The sequence below is a fragment of the Lissotriton vulgaris genome, chromosome 5 (assembly GCF_964263255.1).
Source record: "Lissotriton vulgaris chromosome 5, aLisVul1.2, whole genome shotgun sequence".
Lineage (NCBI taxonomy): Eukaryota > Metazoa > Chordata > Amphibia > Caudata > Salamandridae > Lissotriton > Lissotriton vulgaris.
This window is the reverse complement of record NC_141693.1, coordinates 68,382,787-68,403,153: the sequence shown is the minus strand read 5'-3', so window position 1 is coordinate 68,403,153 and position 20,367 is coordinate 68,382,787. Positions and strand designations below refer to the sequence as shown.

At 45.1% G+C, this 20,367-nt stretch overlaps 1 protein-coding gene across 5 annotated transcripts in view; it reads right to left on the bottom strand.

The window, feature by feature from the left end:
* Nucleotides 1-1,512: 1,512 nt before the first annotated feature.
* Nucleotides 1,513-20,367, bottom strand: part of LOC147710198 (E3 ubiquitin-protein ligase TRIM39-like) — a 257,855-nt gene continuing 239,000 nt past the window's right edge. For all 5 annotated transcript variants that reach the window (XM_086920884.1, XM_086920880.1, XM_086920882.1 and 2 more), the window contains one exon: nucleotides 1,513-2,024. In XM_086920884.1, coding sequence (XP_086777010.1) covers nucleotides 1,513-2,024 — 512 coding nt within the window. The remainder of the gene's footprint in view (nucleotides 2,025-20,367) is intronic.

Below are 20,367 nucleotides of genomic sequence, written 5' to 3'. Positions count from 1 at the left end.
CCTAGTGCTGTTCTTTGTGTAAACCTCACAAGTGCCTCCATGCTGTGCTGCTGTTCTGTGTGCACCTCACTGGTACATGGTGTTGGTCTGTGTGTAAGCTTCACAGGTGTCAAGTGCTGTTTTGCAAGTAAACTTCACAGGTGACTGGTGCTATCCTGGGTGTAAACTTCACAGGTGCTTGGTGGTGTTTTATGTAAAAGTTTCACAGGTGCCTGCTGCTGTCCTGTATGTAAACCTCACAGGTGGCTGATGCTGTTCTGTGGGTAAAGGTCACTGGTACTAAGTGCCTTTCTGTGTGTAAACTTCATAGGTGATTGGTGGTGTTTCATGTGTAACTTTCCTAGGTGCCTGGTGCTGTCTTGTTTGTAAACTTCACATGTGACTGGTGTTGTTGTGTGTGTAAATGCCACTGATACCTGGTGCTGCTCTTTGTGTAAACTTCACAGGTGCCTGGAGCTGTTTCATGTGTACAATTCACTAGTGCCTGATGCTGTCTTGCAAGTAAACTTCACAGGTGCCTAGTGGTATTCTGTGAATAAACTTCATTGGTGTTTGGAGGTGTTTCATGTGTAAACATCACAGGTACCTGGTGCTGTTCTGTGTGTAAACTTCTCTGGTACATCACTGGTACATGGTATAGTTCTGTGTTTAAACTTCATAGGTGCCTGGTGCTGTCCTGTATGTAATCTTCACAGTTGCCTGGTGCTGTCCTGTGTGTAAACTTCACAGGTGCTTGGTGGTGTTTCATGTGTAATTTTCACAGGTGCCTGATGCTGTTCTGTATGGAAACTTCACAGGTGCCTGGTGCTGTCCTGAATGTAAACGTCCCAGGTGCCTGGTGCTGTCCTGTATGTAAATTGCACATGTGGCTGATGCTGTTATGTGTGTAAACTTCACAGGTGGCTGGTGCTGTTGAGTAAGGGTTTGCTCAAAAAGCATCCGTATTATGTCATTGTGGCATTGAAGCCTAGAACAGTGGTTAATTAGACTTGGTGCTTGTAGGTGGGGCCCACCAGCACTCATTTTTGGGGACCAGGACACTTTATTTTATCATCAAACTTTTAACCAGAGCAAGAGACATGAAGGCGAAACAGAAAGAAATACAGGAAAACAGGAGGCAGACGAGACTAAAAGAACCCAGAAGAGTGAGCTAAGGGGCAGTAAGCATATGCTGTGGACAAAAGAGGCATGAGAAGGGATCGGGATTAGGACTAGGTAGCCTTGGTATCTGGCAACCCAAACAATCAGTGCTGGCCACAGGCAACAAGCAAGAACGTCAGGCCCAGAACTTATTCTTTTACAAATTAAACACTGGCCTATAACATAACTTTAGGATCTTGAGAAGGAGGGAGTGGGCTGTAGCCCCTACACCAGCCTCACCCAAGTTTATCGGCAGAGACAGCTGGGGGGGGGAGGGGGCTGAATGCTATTGGAGGGAGGGGGCTGCAGCCCCTACACCAGCCTCAGCTCTGCTGATTCGTGGTGGGGAGCGGGCATCTTATATACCAACTCTCACACCAGACTTAGCTCCGCTCCTCTCCCGATACCGAAGTACGGGAAGAGCCTCTCTGTGAAGGGGGTCTGGGGGTAAGTGTAGAGAAGCTCCATGGAGTCAGCATTGTACAGGGACAGCCGCCCTACCTCGTAGTCCAGAAACACCCCCAGCTTCTGGGGCTTCTCACTCGGGGACAGAGGGGTCCGAGGGGAGGTGAGAGCCTCGTGGTGACCATTACTCCCCCGTACAGCCCAGACTCCCCCCTCAGGTGACCATTTAAATTCTCCCTTCCTGTTCACAGACTCTGCTGCGACCCCCACATGCCACGCGTCCCCCTCCTGCAACAGTTGCACCTCCCAGTAATGTATGCCGGAGGTGAACCCCTCGCTCCCCAGCAGACGGCTATAGAAGGTGAATCTCCTGGGGGTGTCGAGGAGGCGTTGTACTGTGTCTGTCCATCTCACACGCCTCTGACCCTCAGAGAGGAGGAGCCGAGGATGAGCTGTATCAGGATCCAGAGTCACCATCACTGCAGAGAAGAGATTCATAATTAGAGATTTAATGAGACAAACAAAGGCTGTAATTACTGCTTTCTGCTTTACATGTGATTAATTTAAACCTCATCTGGAAGGAGCAAACAGCGCTAGATAGCGCACGGCACTATACTGATCACTATGCTAAACTGTGCATTCATCTAGAGCACACACTACACCAAACAGTACATTGCACTACATACACAGGGCCACTGGAATTATGTGATTGTACGGTTGCAGTGTTTTTCCGTATAAGAATAGATTTTCTGCACTTACCACACAATCCATCATCTGCTGAGCCGATTTAACAACAACAAAAATTGTTTCTAGCTTACATACTTCAAAAGTTACTAAATATGCAGCAACATTTGTGATGCAGCGCAGTGGAAGGCCCTTTGCAAGGCTTGGCTGGTCACCTTTCTGCTGCTTATTGCTATATTATGGTATTAAACTGGTACTAAAGAGATGCAACAGCTTAAACAGTGTAAAAGAGAGAAAATAATGAAGTAATCTTGTAGCAAAATGTGCTGAATTACGCTGCATAATTTGGTCTATTGTTGCTGCATAATTTACTTAACTCTGTTGCATAAATTAACCCTTACCTGCCACATAATTCCACTGGCCCTAAATATACCACACTACCACATATGGAGCATACTACACCACACATGAGGCATACTACACTACACCCCACTACCCACACATGAAGCATATTACACTACACCACACATGAACCAAACTACACCACACAACACTACCACATACTTCACTGCACCACACATGAACCAAACTGCACTACACCGCTCTACCACACATGATGCATACTACACTGCAACACACTAGCTCACATGATGCAAATGATGGTACACCACGCTACCACAAATGACGCACACTACACTACATCACACTACTACATGACGCATACTACACTACACCACACTACCACACATGACACACACTACACCACACTGCCACTCATAAAGCATGCTACACTACACCACATTACCACACATGCACCATACTACTCTACATCATACTATCATAAATGCCAGCATATTACTCTACACCACACTGTTATGAGTCCCTATGTACCCCAATCTAGGCCTAGGTAGCTACAAGACCGTATACCTACATTTGTCCTACCTTGCTCTGCATAACGGTCTAGCACTGACCTCTTACCCAGTTATATGCCTGTTAGACCTGACATCATTGGTATGAGTCTCCCTTCCATTTTTGACGGATTGACTCCTCAGTTTTGATATGTTTTTGCTGGTTATATGTTTTGTTCTAAACAACAAGAAAAATGGCAGTACTGATCCATTAATTAAATTAATTTAACCAAAAGGTGCATAGACCACAAGACAATACACCTGAAAGCTCATTAATAGCTTTTATTTTAATAGCACAAATGTTTTTTTCAATAATTAACTCCTACCGTGACACATAACTACATGTGATGGACAACCATGAAATATGGATACATTTAGACACAAAGACTGGTGATAAATCCAATTACATTCACATACATTCCAAGACACATTCAATCTATCATTACCCACTCTCTCAATGCCACACCAAACACACTCAACCTACTTGGTGCAAAGGTGGTCTATGCACCTTTGGTTAAATGAATTTAATTAATGGATCAGTGCTGGCATTTTTCTTGTTGTTTAGTATAAAGGGCCCAGCCTTACTGATTTAGAGCCATACCCTTTATTGTTACTAGTTGTTATAGCGGGAGGATTCCCGTGAGGTATTTTTGCCCTTTGAGAGAGGGTTGCAAGTAAGATTAGATTTATTGCTCACATCTTGGTGATGGTTGTGGTGACACTTGGTTCTCTTTTTCCGTATTTCTTCTATATATTTTTTTCTTAATTTTTTGGGGGGTTGACAATGACTGAAAATGATACATTTGCTTACAGCGAAGATCATATTAAGAAACTTTTGAGCTCTCCACCGTTATTTACTTCGGCGTCCTTGAGTGATTCAGCAAAAACACAAAACGAATCAGACAAGTTGTTATGTTTTAAGAAAAAACAAATCAGGACAGATCTGCACGGCCATTTTCAAATACGAAACATTCATCTAATTTTTACAAATGATTCAATTTTTAAAAAGGGTTTCGGCTTCATCGAGACCAAATGGAGTAGGGACCTTATGGCATGGGCGAATTTTGCGAATCTGGCGTTTGCGAATTTGCGTATTTGCGAACTCGCAATCTGCAAAATCCGCGAACTCTCGCGAATTTCTTTTTTTTTGTGTTCGCAAGGGTTTCTGCCAGTTCGCGAGGGTTTTGTACCAGTTCGCAATTGCGAACTTACTTGTCGGCTCGCAACGGTCGCAACTTTGTTGTTTCTAAGTCTGGTTCATCATCACAGGTTCACAGCACCCTCTGTTTAACCACTGCCACCCTCTGATTCACCCATGCCACCCTCTGGTAAATCACTGCCACCCTCTGATTCATCACTGTAGATTATGGGGGGGAAAAGCAAGCACACCTGCCCTGCTTCAACTGACATGAATTAATTTGGGGTTGATTAATATGTCACTGAATTTAAACTTCCTGTCTGGCACCTTCTTCCTTATCTGTAATTTGCTTTCTGTTGCAGTGCAATTTTTTTCCCCAGGACCTTTGTGGCCTACTAGTAGCTATTCTATGAGCCTGCTGTGAGGGTCAAAGCAGGGTCATAGAATAGTTGCAAGTAGGCAACTGAACTCTGGAGGGGCCCCTCAGGAAGCACTACAGGGAATGGTTACTAATGATGAGTTTGAACTTTTGCACCTGCTGAGTGCTTTCAGTTTTGCAAAACTCGTTTTTCTGCAGAACAGCAACTGTAATGCCCCAAACAAACATAGGCAACTGAACTCTGGATGGGCCCCTCAGGAAGCACTACAGGGAATGGTTACTAATGATGAGTGAACTTTTGCACCTGCTGAGTGCTTTCAGTTTTGCAAAACTCGTTTTTCTGCAGAACAGCAACTGTAATGCCCCAAACAAACTTACTTGTGAAAGTTGATTTCTAATCCAAAAGTGATCCAAAGAAAGTCAGAAAGGCCTCAAATCCAAAAAAGTGCAGGCAAATGTCAACCTGAGGAGTTATTCTGATAAAAATCAGCATTTTCAGAAGGTTTATGCTGCTTGCTGGAGGATTTCTTGTGCAGAATTGCAAATTTTGTAATTTCGCGAGTGCAAGATTGTTGCTGCCCGCCGCATCTACATGTTCGCAATTGCGAACTCTCGCGATGCGTCGCCAAACTCCCGCGGGATCCCGCATCAAGATCCAAAATGGTGCAGCACTCGCAAAATATCGAGAAAAACAACTCGGCAAACGCTGAATGACGGTAAGTGAACGCCGCACGCCTCAATATTGTATCACCAAGCAAAAAAATCAGCTACGTGTGAATTAGCGGATTTTCGGTAAATTTGCGACAGTTCGCGGATTGCGAATTTACCGAAAATCTGCAAAATCCGCGAGCGGAACGGATTTTCCGCCCATGCTTAGTCCTCACCGTCGAAACAGCTTTGAGAATTTCACAGAAAGAATTGGAAGAGATTTCAGCATTAGAGACAGAAATTAAAAATAATCAAGCTATTACGGACTCTAAAACTTTATTGGAAAAAGTCGATAAGGAAATTCTGGAGTTTAAGGACTACACAATTACTCAAAAAACTAACCACTTTGAGAAAGATAAAAGGAACTTTTTGCTGGACATAGTTTATCCATTTCTTCAGGCAGATTTTAATACTAAAGTGGATTCACTAAGATATCTATCAGACAATCAAGGGAGATCTCGTAACCAGTTTATCTCCTTCTCTGATACTTCTTCCTCTTCAGGAAGAGAGATGGACAGTGGTGAAGGACGACCTAACCGGAATCGAAAATGGAATCCGCAACAACAACAGGGATCTTCTCGTTTTTTAGGGAGAGGCCAGTCCAGACCAAAGGGGCGAGAGAGATACAGCAACCAGCCACGGGAGATGACCACAAGAAGACAACATTACAAAAACTAAGTGTTTCTCCCATTTCTAATTTATCAGAAAGAGTGCTGACTAGGGCAGAGGAAAGCATTCTCACCAAAGGGCTCTCATTTGTGCCGTCAAAAAAGACAGACTTTGTCAAAATGAAAACTGAATTCATTGAATTTTGCCGGAAAATACGATTAAAAATGTTTTTTGCAGGAATTGAAACCACTAATGCACTTGAAGTGACAGGATTACAGAAAGATCTAGCTTCTGTCCCCTTGGGAATAAAATACCCAAGGAAGTGATTCTGTTTGAAAAAACTATTTTATCGGCTATTACGGAAATGGAAAAAAGTAAAAATTATGTGAAACATAACATCTCAAAGGACCAACGGGAAACATTGGTTACACTAAAAAATGACTTCTGTGACAATCAAACAAGCGGACAAAGGGGTCTCAATTGTTGTGTGGGGAACAACTAATTACACCAACGAGGTCCTAAGACAACTGAATGATCCTGCTTGTTATAAAAAAAATCCCAAAAGATCCAACTTTAGGGCTTCAAGGCCAATTATTTGCCATCTTGAAGGAGGGCTTTGAACAAGGTTTCCTGGGCCCCAAAGAATACAATGTTTTACAGAACAGACATCCAAGGGTTCCAGTTTTTTATGACTTACCAAAGATTCATAAAAACGAGACAAATCCACCCAGGAGACCAATTGTCTCCGGGTGTGAATCCCTGGTGAAACCTATCTCTTATTATGTGGATTGTTTTTTGAAGGAATTTATGGTTGGAGTAACCTCCCATCTCCAAGATACCACCGACTTTATCAATAAATTGGAGAGGGTAGAGTTTGACAAAGAAAAAGATCTAATGGTGACGTTGGATGTCACTGCATTGTATACTCAAATTCCGCAAGACGAAGCAGTGGCAGTGCTTTCCTACTTTTTGGAAAAAGAGAGTAAAACCTGGTCAGGTACCAACCCAATTCATAGTGGATTTGGCTTCCTTTGCTCTTAAAAAAAACTATTTTACATTCGGGAACGACTTCCTCTTCCAAATAAAAGATGTGGCGACGGGGTGCCCTTTTGCCCCAGAGCTAGCTGTGCTGTTTATGTCAAAGTACGAGGACACATTTGTCCACAATAACAATCCATTTTCGCAATACATTACTACTTGGCTTTGTTTCATTGACAACATTTTTCTGGTACGGACAGGACGAGTGGAGCAATTGTTGCTCTTTTTTGATTGGCTCAATCTAAGAACGGCGGATATAAAATTCAGCATCTCTTATTCAGCCAATAAAATATCATTTTTGGATGTAGAGGTTTACCCAGCGGAAGGGGGGCTGGTGACGACCCTGTACACTAAATCTACAGACAGGAGAAGGCTCTCTTATTTTCTAGCAATCATCCAAGGAGCCTGCGAGAAAATTTGCCATATGGACAATTTTTAAGAATTCGTAGAAATTGTTACTACAAAGACGAATTTAATCTGCATGCTAGTAATCTAGTAGATAAACTGCGTGACCGTGGCTATCCTAAGAAACTAGTGAAGAGAGCTATGAAACGCGCACGTTGGACCCCGAGAGAGTCACTTTTGGAGAGAAAGAATACATTACCATCACAACGTCATGTCTGTGTCACCACTTTCTGCCTCAATTCAAACAAACTTAAAAAGGTGATTCATCAAAATTGGCATCTGATCAAGAGCTTGGATGATGACCTCTCAACTCCCCCACTGTTTGCATTCAAGAAAGAAAGCAGTATTTCCAATCATATTGTGAGAGCCGCTTCTAATAAAGATCCTAGAACCTCCTTGAGACAATTAATGGGCCTAACTCCAATAACAGAACATCATAAATGCGGGACTTGTGTGTGCTGTGATTTAACAGTAGAAGGATCTCTGTTTGTACATCGTGGCATCTTTTGGAAACACAAGGCCTTAAGTAATTGCAAAACCAAAAATGTTGTATATGGAATTACATGCCCTTGCGGGATGCTATACATTAGCAAAACAAATCAGGAGATACGGCAGAGAATTTCTCAACACAAGTCCAGGATTAAGACAAATGTGGAAACAGGTCCCCTTGTAAATCATTGAAAGAAAAAGCATCACACTGAAATAGATCTGAGATGGACAGTAATTTCCAAAGTGGAGCGAGACCCCCGAGTGGGAGATTTGGAACTGAAATTGTCTAAAAGAGAAGACTTTCTGATCGTGAAATTTGACACGGCTGTGTCTGGTCTCAATGAGATATCTGAGAAATATAAATTATGATTTGGAACTCCCAGTGGAGTTCCGGAAAGATAACAATGACAGCTCTAGTAGGTGGTAGAATTCATGTAGTCCACCATGGAACTTGGTGGTGTGGATCAGTACGCCCTTATGTTTATCTGTCCCTTGGAAGGGTCTCCCATGCAGTGAAAGTTACAGTATACTTAGCGCTTTTTGCCCTAGGGTCCAAAGATTTGGAGCATTGTTGTCTAATTTGCAGTCACAGGATCAGTTGATAGATGGCATTTTTTTTCATTTTTTCATTGAAACTCCCTGATATTTTCACTTGACAGAATGGTAGTTTCATTTAATTTTTTCTCCAGTAAGATATTTATTGAATGGGATTCTGTATCCAGATATAAACTATTACTCCCAGAATGCATTAGGATATATCACCAAGGATTCCGGTAATAAGGGTTTTTATTCTAAAGCTCGTAATATATTTTATTCCAAAGCTCGTAATTTATAACTTCTTTACGTAAAATATTTGGGGTCCCATGCATTTCTATTGAGCTTTCATCAATTCATTCATGTTTTCGTGGATAATGAGAGACTTTTCAATAAGACGGAATTCTGCAGATCTTGAATTCTAACGCGCATGTGCACTAATGGTAGAGAAACTACAATTCCCAGACGCGAGTATAGGTACTAACGTGTGTGACAAAGGCTTGCGTCTGAATACAATTGCGTTCGTGAAACTGACTCATAAGGGAACTTTTCATGCTCTAGCGGGTAAGCTTAACTTTTAATTACATCTACATGGTGAAGAAAACGACAAGCCTTTCGATCGGTTACTGAAATTTACATATATGTTTCATCTATAGAACGGAACTCCACCTGATGCTTTTTAGGTTTTGCCTGGCGAAAGCTGCGCTCTGCGCAGCTTTTTCGCGCAGGCGAAAACCTAATGAGTATTGTAGTGGAGTTAGGAACGGCCCCCATCATTTATTGGCTAGCTCCATAAATGGAGCCTAGCCATTGGACGATGGGCCTGTCCGTCAATGCCGGACCAGATTCGGGGGCGTTCCCGAGATTTTTTGGCTTTTGGCGACGTCACGCGACGTCAGCCATAAGCCGGGAACGCCCCCGAATCTGGTCCGGCATTGCCGGCACCTGCCTTCCTGCTCCTGATTGGTGAAGCTGCGTGGACGTCACTGCTGGTCCGCGAGGGAGCCCACTCCTCGGGAAACTTCGCCGCCCGCCTGCCTGAGCTAGAGACGGGCCGCCGCGCTGCCCGCGGCGACCTGGAAGTGTCTAGCCGGCCGGCCAATCCTAGCGCGGCCGGCCGGAAGTGCCCGCCCCCCGCAGCCCGGGGGAAGAAGGAAGACGGCAAGAAGTATGGCGGCCCACGCGGGGCTCCCGTGGCCTGGAGGGAGCCCCGGGAGATGCGGAGGACGTTGCCGGTCTCCCATGCCGAAGAGGGAGACCGGAGAAGTGCCCAAGAGATTGCCGCGGTCGACGTTGCCGGTCTCCCATGCCGAAGAGGGAGACCGGAGAAGTGCCGCCGTCGCAAGGTGCAGGTGAGTCGATTTGTTTTATTTGGGGCTAGGGGAGGCTCCCTCCCGCTACCCGTGGCAGCAGTGGGTGTGGGGGGCACGCAGGAGTGTTGAGGTACGCCCCTGTGGGTGTGGTGAGGCAAGGAGGAGAGTTGAGGTACGCCCCTGTAGCGGTGAGCGGGCCTAGCACTGTCACCCAGGCTCGGCCCCCTTGCTCTGTACTGCTCACAGTCACACACCCCCTGCAATGGAGCCGGGACTCGGACGGAGGCAGCACCAAGGCCATGGCGGACAAGGACCCCGAACAACCCAAGGCCCGCAGGGCGAACGAAGGCGTGGGCCACTTCGAGGGTAAGAGGGGGCGCGGGAGATCAGAGAGCTGGAGAGGGGGCCTGGCTGGGGAGGTGTGTGACAGGGGGAGAGGGCAGGGGAAGGGCTGTGTTGTGGAGACGCGCAGTTGGGGTGGTGTGTGGAGCAGTGTTCAGAGGAGGAAAGAGGGTCTGAAGTGGGGAAGATGTTATGTGGGATCCCCACGGGAGATCAGGACTTGGAAAGGGGCGGGTGATATTTGCACCAGGGCCCAGGGGGCGAAAACGATCAGTAGTTGGTAGGGTTTGCAGGGGGAATGTAGGAGTATAATATGTTGATGATGATTGATGACGTGGCGCCGCCGGCAGCGCCGCGGCCCTTACTTTAGTGTTCCTGGCCCGGTGGGTGGGGAGGGAGGGAGTGAGTGACGCATTATTTGGGCTGGTTTTGGTCCTGCAGGGGATTGGGCTGTGCGCACGTAGTAGGCAGCGTGCACAGTTTCTTTTCTTCAGATTGCGCCCATTTGCCACGCTCACCCCCAGTGACTGCCCAGTGCCCACCCCAGCATACCCTCACTGGCCGGCCGCACCTCAGCACACCGAGTCATGCGAGCCACTGATCTTACTGGCTCCATGATTCAACAACAACTTCAGCGCCAGACAACCAGCGCGAGTGCGAGACCCGATGTTGGTGCAGTTGAGGACTCACTCAGGACAGGCAGCAACTAGTACTGTGTGTTGTGTACTAGTAGCCTGCCAGCTAGAGCCAGTAACAACAACAACACCAGGTGATGAGACAGGCTGGGCTGGCAGTAGCAGGCCTAATGCTGCCATTAGCAGCAACCTAATGCAGTTCACTCACTGTCTATGAATGCGTGCAACCAGTGCTTAATTTGTACCTGTAGTTTCCGGTGCTCCGTACCAACGGTCAAATATCAACATCAGGACTTATGTCAGTCTGCCACATGTTGGCATTGTTTATCTGATTTAGAAAAGACAACAACAGTTGTTTGTTAATTCAAAATACATTACAAATAACTAATACCTGCAACCCAAGCCATTCTTTCGGCTTTTGGGTCCTGGAATAGTCTGAAGTGTCACACTTGCAGGAGTGGGATGGTTAGTAGTTGTGTAGGTACTGCTTGGCCCAGTCTTGGAATCTGGCTGTGGATGCATACACAGTAGAAGTCCCTCTCCAGCAGCCTGTTTTTAGGTCTGGCCTTTGTTTTGTTAGACTATTGCTTGCCTCAAAATCTTACATAATATGTATAGATAGAAGGGCTTTTGGTCGTTTGGCATCATAGGTTGGGCCGTTAAATTGCCCCTCACAATTTGCTTCCGCCCCCACAGCATGAGGCATTGGGTCATCGTACTTAACTTATTGACTCCCTTCCGTTTGACTGACCGCACAATGAAGTGTGCTTTATTCTGTATGTTTTTATATTAACTTTAAATACTAGCTATTTTAGTTTGCCTGGACTCTTTTTTTTAATTTAAAGTTTATCTTCTAAAGTGTTGAAGTGGCATTGTAACATTGTAGCTGCCTGCAATTTGAGTTCTTGGATAGATGGTGATTTGTTTGGCTCGTTAACAGCAAATAATACAGAAATGCGCAGCATAACTGAAAGGCTTGTTGTTTGAAGGACATCACTAATTACATCACTACTTAAATGTAAGATGTTTTTTTTTTTGCAAGCGTAAGGTGACCACATTCAGATGGCACCATATTTTTCTATTTTCCTTTTTTAAAATGTTTGTAGTATGTTTGTAATAAAAACCTAATCGTCACAGAAGCTTTCGAAGGCCAGATATTTTGCTTTGTTACTGCTTGTTAGTAGGAAGAATTGAGGGTGCTCCGAGCCACTCATTAAAGTCCATTCTCCTTCTCACTATTGAAGTGAATTTATGGACTGATCATATTTACGATAAACATGACTTTTTTTTACTTCCCACCGACATAGGTTTGGCTTAAGATGTCCAGTTGACATGTATTCGCCATTCATTAAAGCAAGTTGAAAGCCTTGCCTGCTGAAATTTGTGATACTGTGAGTAGTTAACTAAGAGAGATAACAAGTATTATAAGGTGAATGTACCAATATGCACTTTAACATGCTAATTTGCACATGTGCTGTAGAATGACTATTTATAGGGCGGGGCACTTTTCAAATAAAGCCCATTGTAAAAAAGTTAACTTCTGTTTTGTGTAAAGCTGATACAGGCTGGTAATGTCTAGCTCTTGGTATCAATTCTAATCCTAGCTTTGATGTCACCAAAGCCCTTTAAGCAAACACACCCGTTCCCTTCAATAAAAGAAAATACTCTCAATTTTTTGGGAAAATTGTAAATTCACCGATTGAAGAGACCGATAGGTGTATGGACCCAATGACCCCACGGCATCAATGTGTGGCACTTTTTTATAAGCAATACAACATCGCCACTTTAATAGATATGCCAGGAAGCATAAATAGTAGTGATTCCCCAAAATTACCCTAAAGGGAGGTATTAAAGTGCTGGGCCTAAATGGGGTCCCTATTGACTTATTCAAAGACAATAGATTGGTGAGCCCTACTATTATTCAAAGTATTGAGGAGTGCAGAATACACTGACCCCCCGGCTTCTTGGTATAACTCAGTCATTGCCCAATTTTCATGTTGATCCCCAGTGTGTGTGGGGGGGTCTCGCAGTGTGTGGGGGGGGTCTCGCAGTGTGTGGGGGGGTCTCGCAGTGTGTGGGGCTCGCAGTGTGTGGGTGGGCTCGCAGTGTGTGTGGGGGGCTCTGTGTGGGTGTGTGTGGGGGGGGCTCTGTGAGGGGGGCTCTGTGTGGCTGTGTGTGTGTGGGGCTCTTTGTGTGTGTGGGGGGCTCTGTGTGGGTGTATGCCAGGAAGCATAAATAGTAGTGATTCTCCAAAATTACCCTGAAGGGAGGTATCAAAGTGCTGGGCCTAAATGGGGTCCCTATTGACTTATTCAAAGACAATACATTGGTGAGCCCCACTATTATTCAACGTATTGAGGAGTGCAGAATACACTGACCCCCTGCTTCTTGGTCTAACTCAGTCATTGCCCTATTTTCATGTTGATCCCCAGTGTGTGTGGGGGGTCTCGCAGTGTGTGGGGGGGGCTCGCAGTGTGTGGGGCTCGCAGTGTGTGGGGAGGGCTTGTAGTGTGTGGGGGAGGCTCTGTGTGGGTGTGTGGGGGGGCTCTGTGTGAGGGGGGCTCTGTGTGGCTGTGTGTGTGTGAGGCTCTGTGTGTGTGTGTGGGGGGCTCTGTGTGGGTGTGTGTGTGTGGGGGGGCTCTGTGTGTGTGGGGGGGGGCTCTCTGTGGGTGTTTGTGTGTGGCATTTGCGAGAGATTAAGCTATTGGCATTGTAAATGACAATGCCATTTATTTATGTTAGAAAAAAACATAAATAAAAATAATGTCAAGAGCAATGCCAATAGCTCTAACTTTAACAAAGGCAAAACCATTGCATTGTAAATGCTTGTTGCTTTTCTTTCTGCTCTTCTTCTCCTCCTCTTTTTTCCTCCTGATTGTTGTACAGAGACTTTCGATTCCTTGATTCCCTTGAAATGAGAACTTGTGACTTTTTTCGGAATAGGTAAGCAGGCACTGAGGCATCTGACTTATTTTGAGCGTTCTTTCGGTCTGTAAATAGGCATTTGTAATATATTTTTTGATTTTTTTTTTACAGTTTTTGGTCCTGAGGAGAATCCCAAGAATGAAGGGATTTGAAATGCGTAGATCACAGATTTTGACAAATAGTGTTTTTTGTTAATTAGGCTTTTTTGTGTTATGCCCAATTTTTGTAAATATACCATTGGTTGTATAGCTGTGTAAATATTGTATAGGTTGTACATATAAGAAAAACCTTTTTGGAAAGTTAACCACAGTTTTGTTTGGCATCCAAGGTGCTTTTTAGGTCACATACTTGTTTCCCCTTTTTGTTTTGCACCAAGTCGGTTGAGTGTGTTTGGTGTGGCATTGAGAGAGTGGATTATGATAGATCGAATGTGTCTTGGAATGTATGTGAATGTAATTGGATTCATCACCAGTCTTTGTGTCTAAATGGATCCATATTTCATGGTTGTCCATCACATGTGTTCCCGGTAGGAGTTAATTATTGAAAAAACATTTGTGCTATTAAAATAAAAGCTATTAATGAGCTTTCAGGTGTATTGGCTTGTGGTCTATGCACCTTTAGTTAAATTAATTTAATTAGTGGATCAGTACTGTTATTTTTCTTGTTGTTTAGTATAAAGGGCTCAGCCTTACTGATTTAGAGCCATACCCTTTATTGTTACCAGTGGTTATATGTTTTGGGTACTGTGCCACTGCTAATCATTGCCACAGTGCAAGTGGTCCCTATGTTAAATTAATACACTAATTGGATTCCACGATTGGGTTATTTCATTTATCTGTCAGCCCCTAGAACAGTGCACCATGTCAGCCAAGGGCTTGTAAATCAAATGCTGCTGGTGGGCTTGCAGCACTGGTTGTGCCACCCACAGAAGCAGCTTGTAAAATGTGTCTCAAGCCTGCCATTGCAAGGCCTATGGGCAGTCTAGCACTGCCATGTCAACTTGGCCAAGTGCACCCACTTGCCAGTCCCTAAACCTTCCCTTTGCTTCATGTTAGACACCCCTATGGTAGGCCCAAGGGAAGGGGGCATTGTAAGTATAAGCTAGGACATGCTCTGATGTGTGTAGAATGTTCTAATAGTGAATTACAGCCATTTTCGTTTTTTACTATTGAAGGCTACCTCTTCTCCATAGGCCAGAATGGGCGGTTAGATTATTACATTCTTATAATCCTAACTGACTCAGGGAACATGATAGAAATTCGAATTTAGTATGCCTGAACTTAGAATAATAAAATACACCTTTTGGTAAAGTTGGTTTTAATATCCTGTGTTTGAAAATACCACTTTTAGAAAGTAGGTATTTTCTTGCCTAACTACCCAGGCCTGCCTCTGTTGGGTTGTGTATTCCTTGTCTGGGTTTGTCAGAGACAGGGCTGGGGGATTCCAGGAGACTGGCTGGGGCAGCCCGGTGGTGAATAGAGAGATCTGCATCTAGATGGGAGGGAGGAGTTGCACCTGGTACCTGAATAGGGCTGGGCCTTTCCTCTACAATGCTGGCTCCACCCCCTGTGGCTTGTCTGATGTCTCTGCCCTGCACTGTGAAAGGTTAGGAGAAATAATGTCAACAGAGTGCTCCAGAGCTGTATCTTCCCTCCCCTGTGCTGGCTCCACCTCCAGTGGGGCGGCTGATGTCTCTGCCCTGCACAGTGAAAGGAAGAAGAGAATCATGTAAAAAAGTGTTCAGGAACTGGTTTGGACTAGGCAGGGGCTCTGCCTTCAGAGAACAAAGGATTTTGGGGTATAAATATTGGGACCCTGATCCCAAGAAATTAGATCACTTCTGGAACAAGCAACCTTTCTGGCAAGGAGAAGAACCAAGGAAGCTTCAGGAGTTTGGACTGCCCCTCTACAGGTGTGTTGTTTGCTGGGTTGGCCTGCAGTGGTTGCTTCATTGCCAAGGGAAAGGAGAAGGAACTTTTTAAGGACTTTCATCATCTACAGAATATTCTCCAAAGGCTTGAACTGTGCTTGCCTCCCGCTGAAGTCTCAGGGACAAAAAGACTTCACCTCCAGCTCTCCCTGAATTTCCTTGCTTGGAATTCTGACTCCAGACACTTGCGTGCCGCTGGGATCTGGAAGCGCGATGCATCGAGAAGAAGCGTGTTGCTGCCGCAGCCGAAATCGTAGCATCACCGGAGAAGCGAGCCTTCGCCACATCTCCCTGGAAGCGTGTGTTCATCGAAGCTGCCTGCTGACGCATCACTGGAGAAGCGTGCTGCCATCGTGAGAGTCGCCATCGCATCACCGGAGAAGCGTACCACAGAGCCTATCACGGCTCCAAAGTACAGAGTCGTCGCAAGGCTGCCAGGGCATCATCGCATCGCTGCATCAAGAGCGCCATCTTCTCGTATCGCAACCGGATCATCGCATCAAGGCACCATCTTGCGCACCGCAACGGGCCCGCAGGCAGAGAATCTACGCATCACCTCCACTGGCAAGGCTCATGACGAGTCCCCTACTCTGCGCAAGCATTGACGAAGGACGCAACCGTTCCCCCGGATCACGGAACCAACGCATCTCCCCTTTTGCGAGCCTTTTGTTTACTTTGCGTTACGCATCCAGGTACTTTGTTGAGAACTTTGTTGCATTTAACAGCAACTTGAACTAAGCAACTTTAATCATCTCTTATGTCAAATTTTAGTATATTATTGTGGATTTTTGTCGTTTGTGGTCTTCTTTTAAGTCTATATAAAGCATACTTATTTTTATAAAACCTGTGTTGTGTCCATCTGTAGTGTTTTTTACTGTATTACTGTGTATATTCACAAATGCTTAACACACTGCCTCTGAGACGAGCCTGTCTACTCGTGCCAAGCTACCAAGGGGGTGAGCAGGGGTTAAGGAGTGTAATCCCCTTATCCTGACTTAGAAGTAAGGATCCCTATTTGGACAAAGGTGAATACCATTACCAACTAGAGACCCCCAGATCTAACAGTGCAGAATAAATGTCGATCAGTTTCTTAGAAACTGTCCTAATTTATTATGCATGAGGATTCTTAGAAAAGTCCCTGCACGACGTACATAACAGGATTCACATACTTTAATATATTGATTGTGTAAGGAAGCCCAAGGCTTTTTGGTCTAAAAGAACCACACCAACACTAGATAGACAGAGGAGAAGCTTCCACGCTGACACTGGACGTGAAAGTCCTGCACGCAGAAGCTCCAGCATGCAGTGGTCTGACATCCCTTGCGGGGTGTCCAACTCGAGACCAAGACGGGGTCCTTCGTTCTCTCCCATTAGGTAATGGGGTTGGCTCTTTCCTAGGGGATTCTTGGCTTTATATGCTCGGTACACTTAGGTCCGCTTAGGTATGGTTTGCATCTTAGGAATACACTTGATTACTGCCATATATATATATGCCTGCATATATTCACTGTTTTAGCACCATGGTAGAACTCTACCTTTTATTTACTCTGTTAGTACACGTAATCTTTTACATTTGTTTCTGTCCAACGATTGTCGCAGCAAACATGTTTTATACTGAAATGACTGGTCCAATGAATGCTTATTGAAAATGTCCCCAACATTTATTTTGTGTATCTCTCTGAGACTAAATGAGCATGAATGACTGAACTAAAAGTATTGCACCGTTACCACTATTCCTGAAGGGTTCGAGAGTTGTCATGTTCAGTGGTTGTCATAAACTATTCACTCCTTGATAAGGGTTGTGGGCTTACTATAATGGCACTGTGAGCTAGTTGGTCTAAAGGCCGACATATCCTGCAGTGGAGTCTGGAATCTGTCTAGACACCAATCCCAAAATGTTGTCCAAACAATGCGCAGATCCTGCAGATTTGTAGGAACTACACAACAACACATGAAGCATTCAACACTACTCCACACTACCACACATGATGCATACTACACTACCAGACATGACGCACGCTACCCTACACCAAACTACACATGAAGGATTTTACTCTACACCAGGTATTGGGGCAGCACACTACAATGGAAGAAACACTGTACTAGCTGTACAAAGTGCTTGAAAGCACACGGTTTACACTGTACTATATGGTGCACTGTACTAGACAATGCACAGTACTGGCTAGAACAGTAGTAGACCATAATAAACAGTGCACTGCCCTTGCATTCACACTGGATTAGGGAGTGTACCATCCTGGAATGTACACTGCACTAAAAAGAACAATCTACCAGTGCACACAGCTTACTAGATAGCACACTGGACTAGAGAGCACACAACCATAGGCAGCACACTGCTTTAACAGCATCGTACACTAAAGAGGATACTAAACTATAAACCACACTACACTAAAAAGTGCACTTTACTGCAAGACACACTAAACTAGACAGCTTATTACAGTAGACACAACACAATAACAGACTGCACAAAGTACTAGACAGTGCACTGCACAAAACCACCCACTGTATTAAGGCAAACAGAGCTAGATAGCACAATGTGTTAGATAGTGCAGTATAAACTACACTTGAAAGAACGCTGTACTAATTACTAAACAGCGTTAAATAGTGCACTATACTAGTTGACACAATGTACTAGAACACACACTGACACATGAAATATAACAACCCAGGCAATTAATTCTTAACAATTGTGAAGTAAGAGACACGAGAAAAGAGAGAATTTATAAAACCAAAAATTCAGTAGCTAGAAATTGTATTAATACATTAATAGAAAATGGTTCCCTATTACAGTCAATAACATTACATTACACACATTTAATTCAACACTATAAAATACAATAAACAAAATACAAATACAATTTAAAAAAGTGGCATAGATTAGTAAATTAAAAACCTGACGCAAAGAATACGAGCAGAAGATAGAATCAGCCAAGAGTACACAGAATCTTATAAATCTTGGGAGCAGAACACTAAACACATACGCAAATACACATGCATTCAAAAGAAGTAAATAAATAGTTTGTTAAGCATTGTTAGAATTACAATAAAGAATGTGTAGGAAATCGTTTTAAAGTTTAAGGACACAGGTAATGCAAAGTGTTTGTAACAAATCTGAGTAACCTGGTAATTGACTATTGTAAGAGACATTGTTTGTGTGACTAAGAGGCCACCTGCGAGCAGCAATTTAAGACCACCTGTTTACCTGTGTGGGATAGCAACTCTCCCTGCCAAGACAGTAAACCTACTTTTGCCTTGCCAAGAGGAGTCTTGTTTTTCTTTATTTCAGTTTCCCTGCAACACCAGCACTTCTTTCATGTGAAAGGAAGAACACCAGCACTTTAATGTGAAAGGAAGAGCGCCTGAACTTCATTCATGTGAAAGGAAGAGCACTAGCACTTTAATGTGAAAGGAAGAGCACCAGCACTTCTTTAATGTGGGGGAAGAGCGCCAGCACTTCTTTAATGTGAAAGGATGGCACCAGCACATATTTAATGGGAAAAGAAGACGGCCAGCAATTTAATTTGAAAGGTAGAGCGCCAGCTCTTTTTTAGTGTGAAGGGAAGAACACCATCACTTCTTTAATGTGAAAAGGAAGAGCACCAGCACTTCTTTAATATGAAAGGAAGAGACCAGCACTTCTTTAATGGGGGGTCGTTGCCTAAATCGAGGAGGCGGACAGCGAGGGGCGACAAACCTTACCTGCCTCACCGGACCATTTGGGCTGCCGAACAACGGTGGGCTCCTGACGCTGTAGTTTTCCCGCTGCCGAGCTGGTGGCAACGCTCGGCAGCGGAGTGGGGTTGAGACTACAGCTCCCAGCCTGCTTTGGGAGGACACCGCCCACTTCCTGCAGAGCGCGACTGGAGGCGCTCAAATTCAGACAGCTTCCTCGCCGTTGCGGACGCGCGCGGGCGACGCCGGGCGGAGTCTGGGCAGAGGGCGGGCCGTCTGTGGCCATCAGGGGATGACCGGGGATGGGACGGGCCACATCTCTAACATCCACCCCAAAAATAGGATCATCGCTTAATGGGGGGTCGTTGCCTAAATCGAGGAGGCGCACAGCGAGGGGCGACAAACCTTACCTGCCTCACCGGACCATTTGGGCTGCCGAACAACGGTGGGTTCCTGACGCTGTGGTTTCCCCGCTGCCGAGCTGGTGGCAACGCTCGGCAGCGGAGCGGGGTTGAGACTACAGCTCCCAGCCTGCTTTGGGAGGACACCGCCCACTTCCTGCAGAGCGCGACTGGAGGCGCTCAAATTCAGACAGCTTCCTCGCCTTTGCGGACGCGCGCGGGCGACGCCGGGCAGAGCCTGGGCAGAGGGCGGGCCGTCTGTGGCCATCAGGGGATGACCGAGGATGGGACGGGCCACATCTCTAACATCCACCCCAAAAATAGGATCATCGCTACCAGTAAGAACTGTAAGAGGAACTTCTCATTGAACTGTGACTGTTGTACCTCAGGGGCTATATATTGTATTCTCGACCCCCTGTATACCCTAGTTAAATGGGGAAACGAAAATCGATGGAGGGTGGGAAAGGGGCAGGCAATGCACCAAAGCTTCACAAGAGGAAGAGAACATCTAGAAAGGCATGCCAAGCAGCTGATAATGATGTTATGGACCGTATCGACACCCTCGTGAACGAGTGTAGAGAAATCCTTGACGGCGAGCAAATAGTGAACTTAGATACCGATAATGCTGGGGTCACCTCGAATCTACCAAATGCTCAAAACGACCACCCTAAAATACCAGCCATGTTCAAGGCAA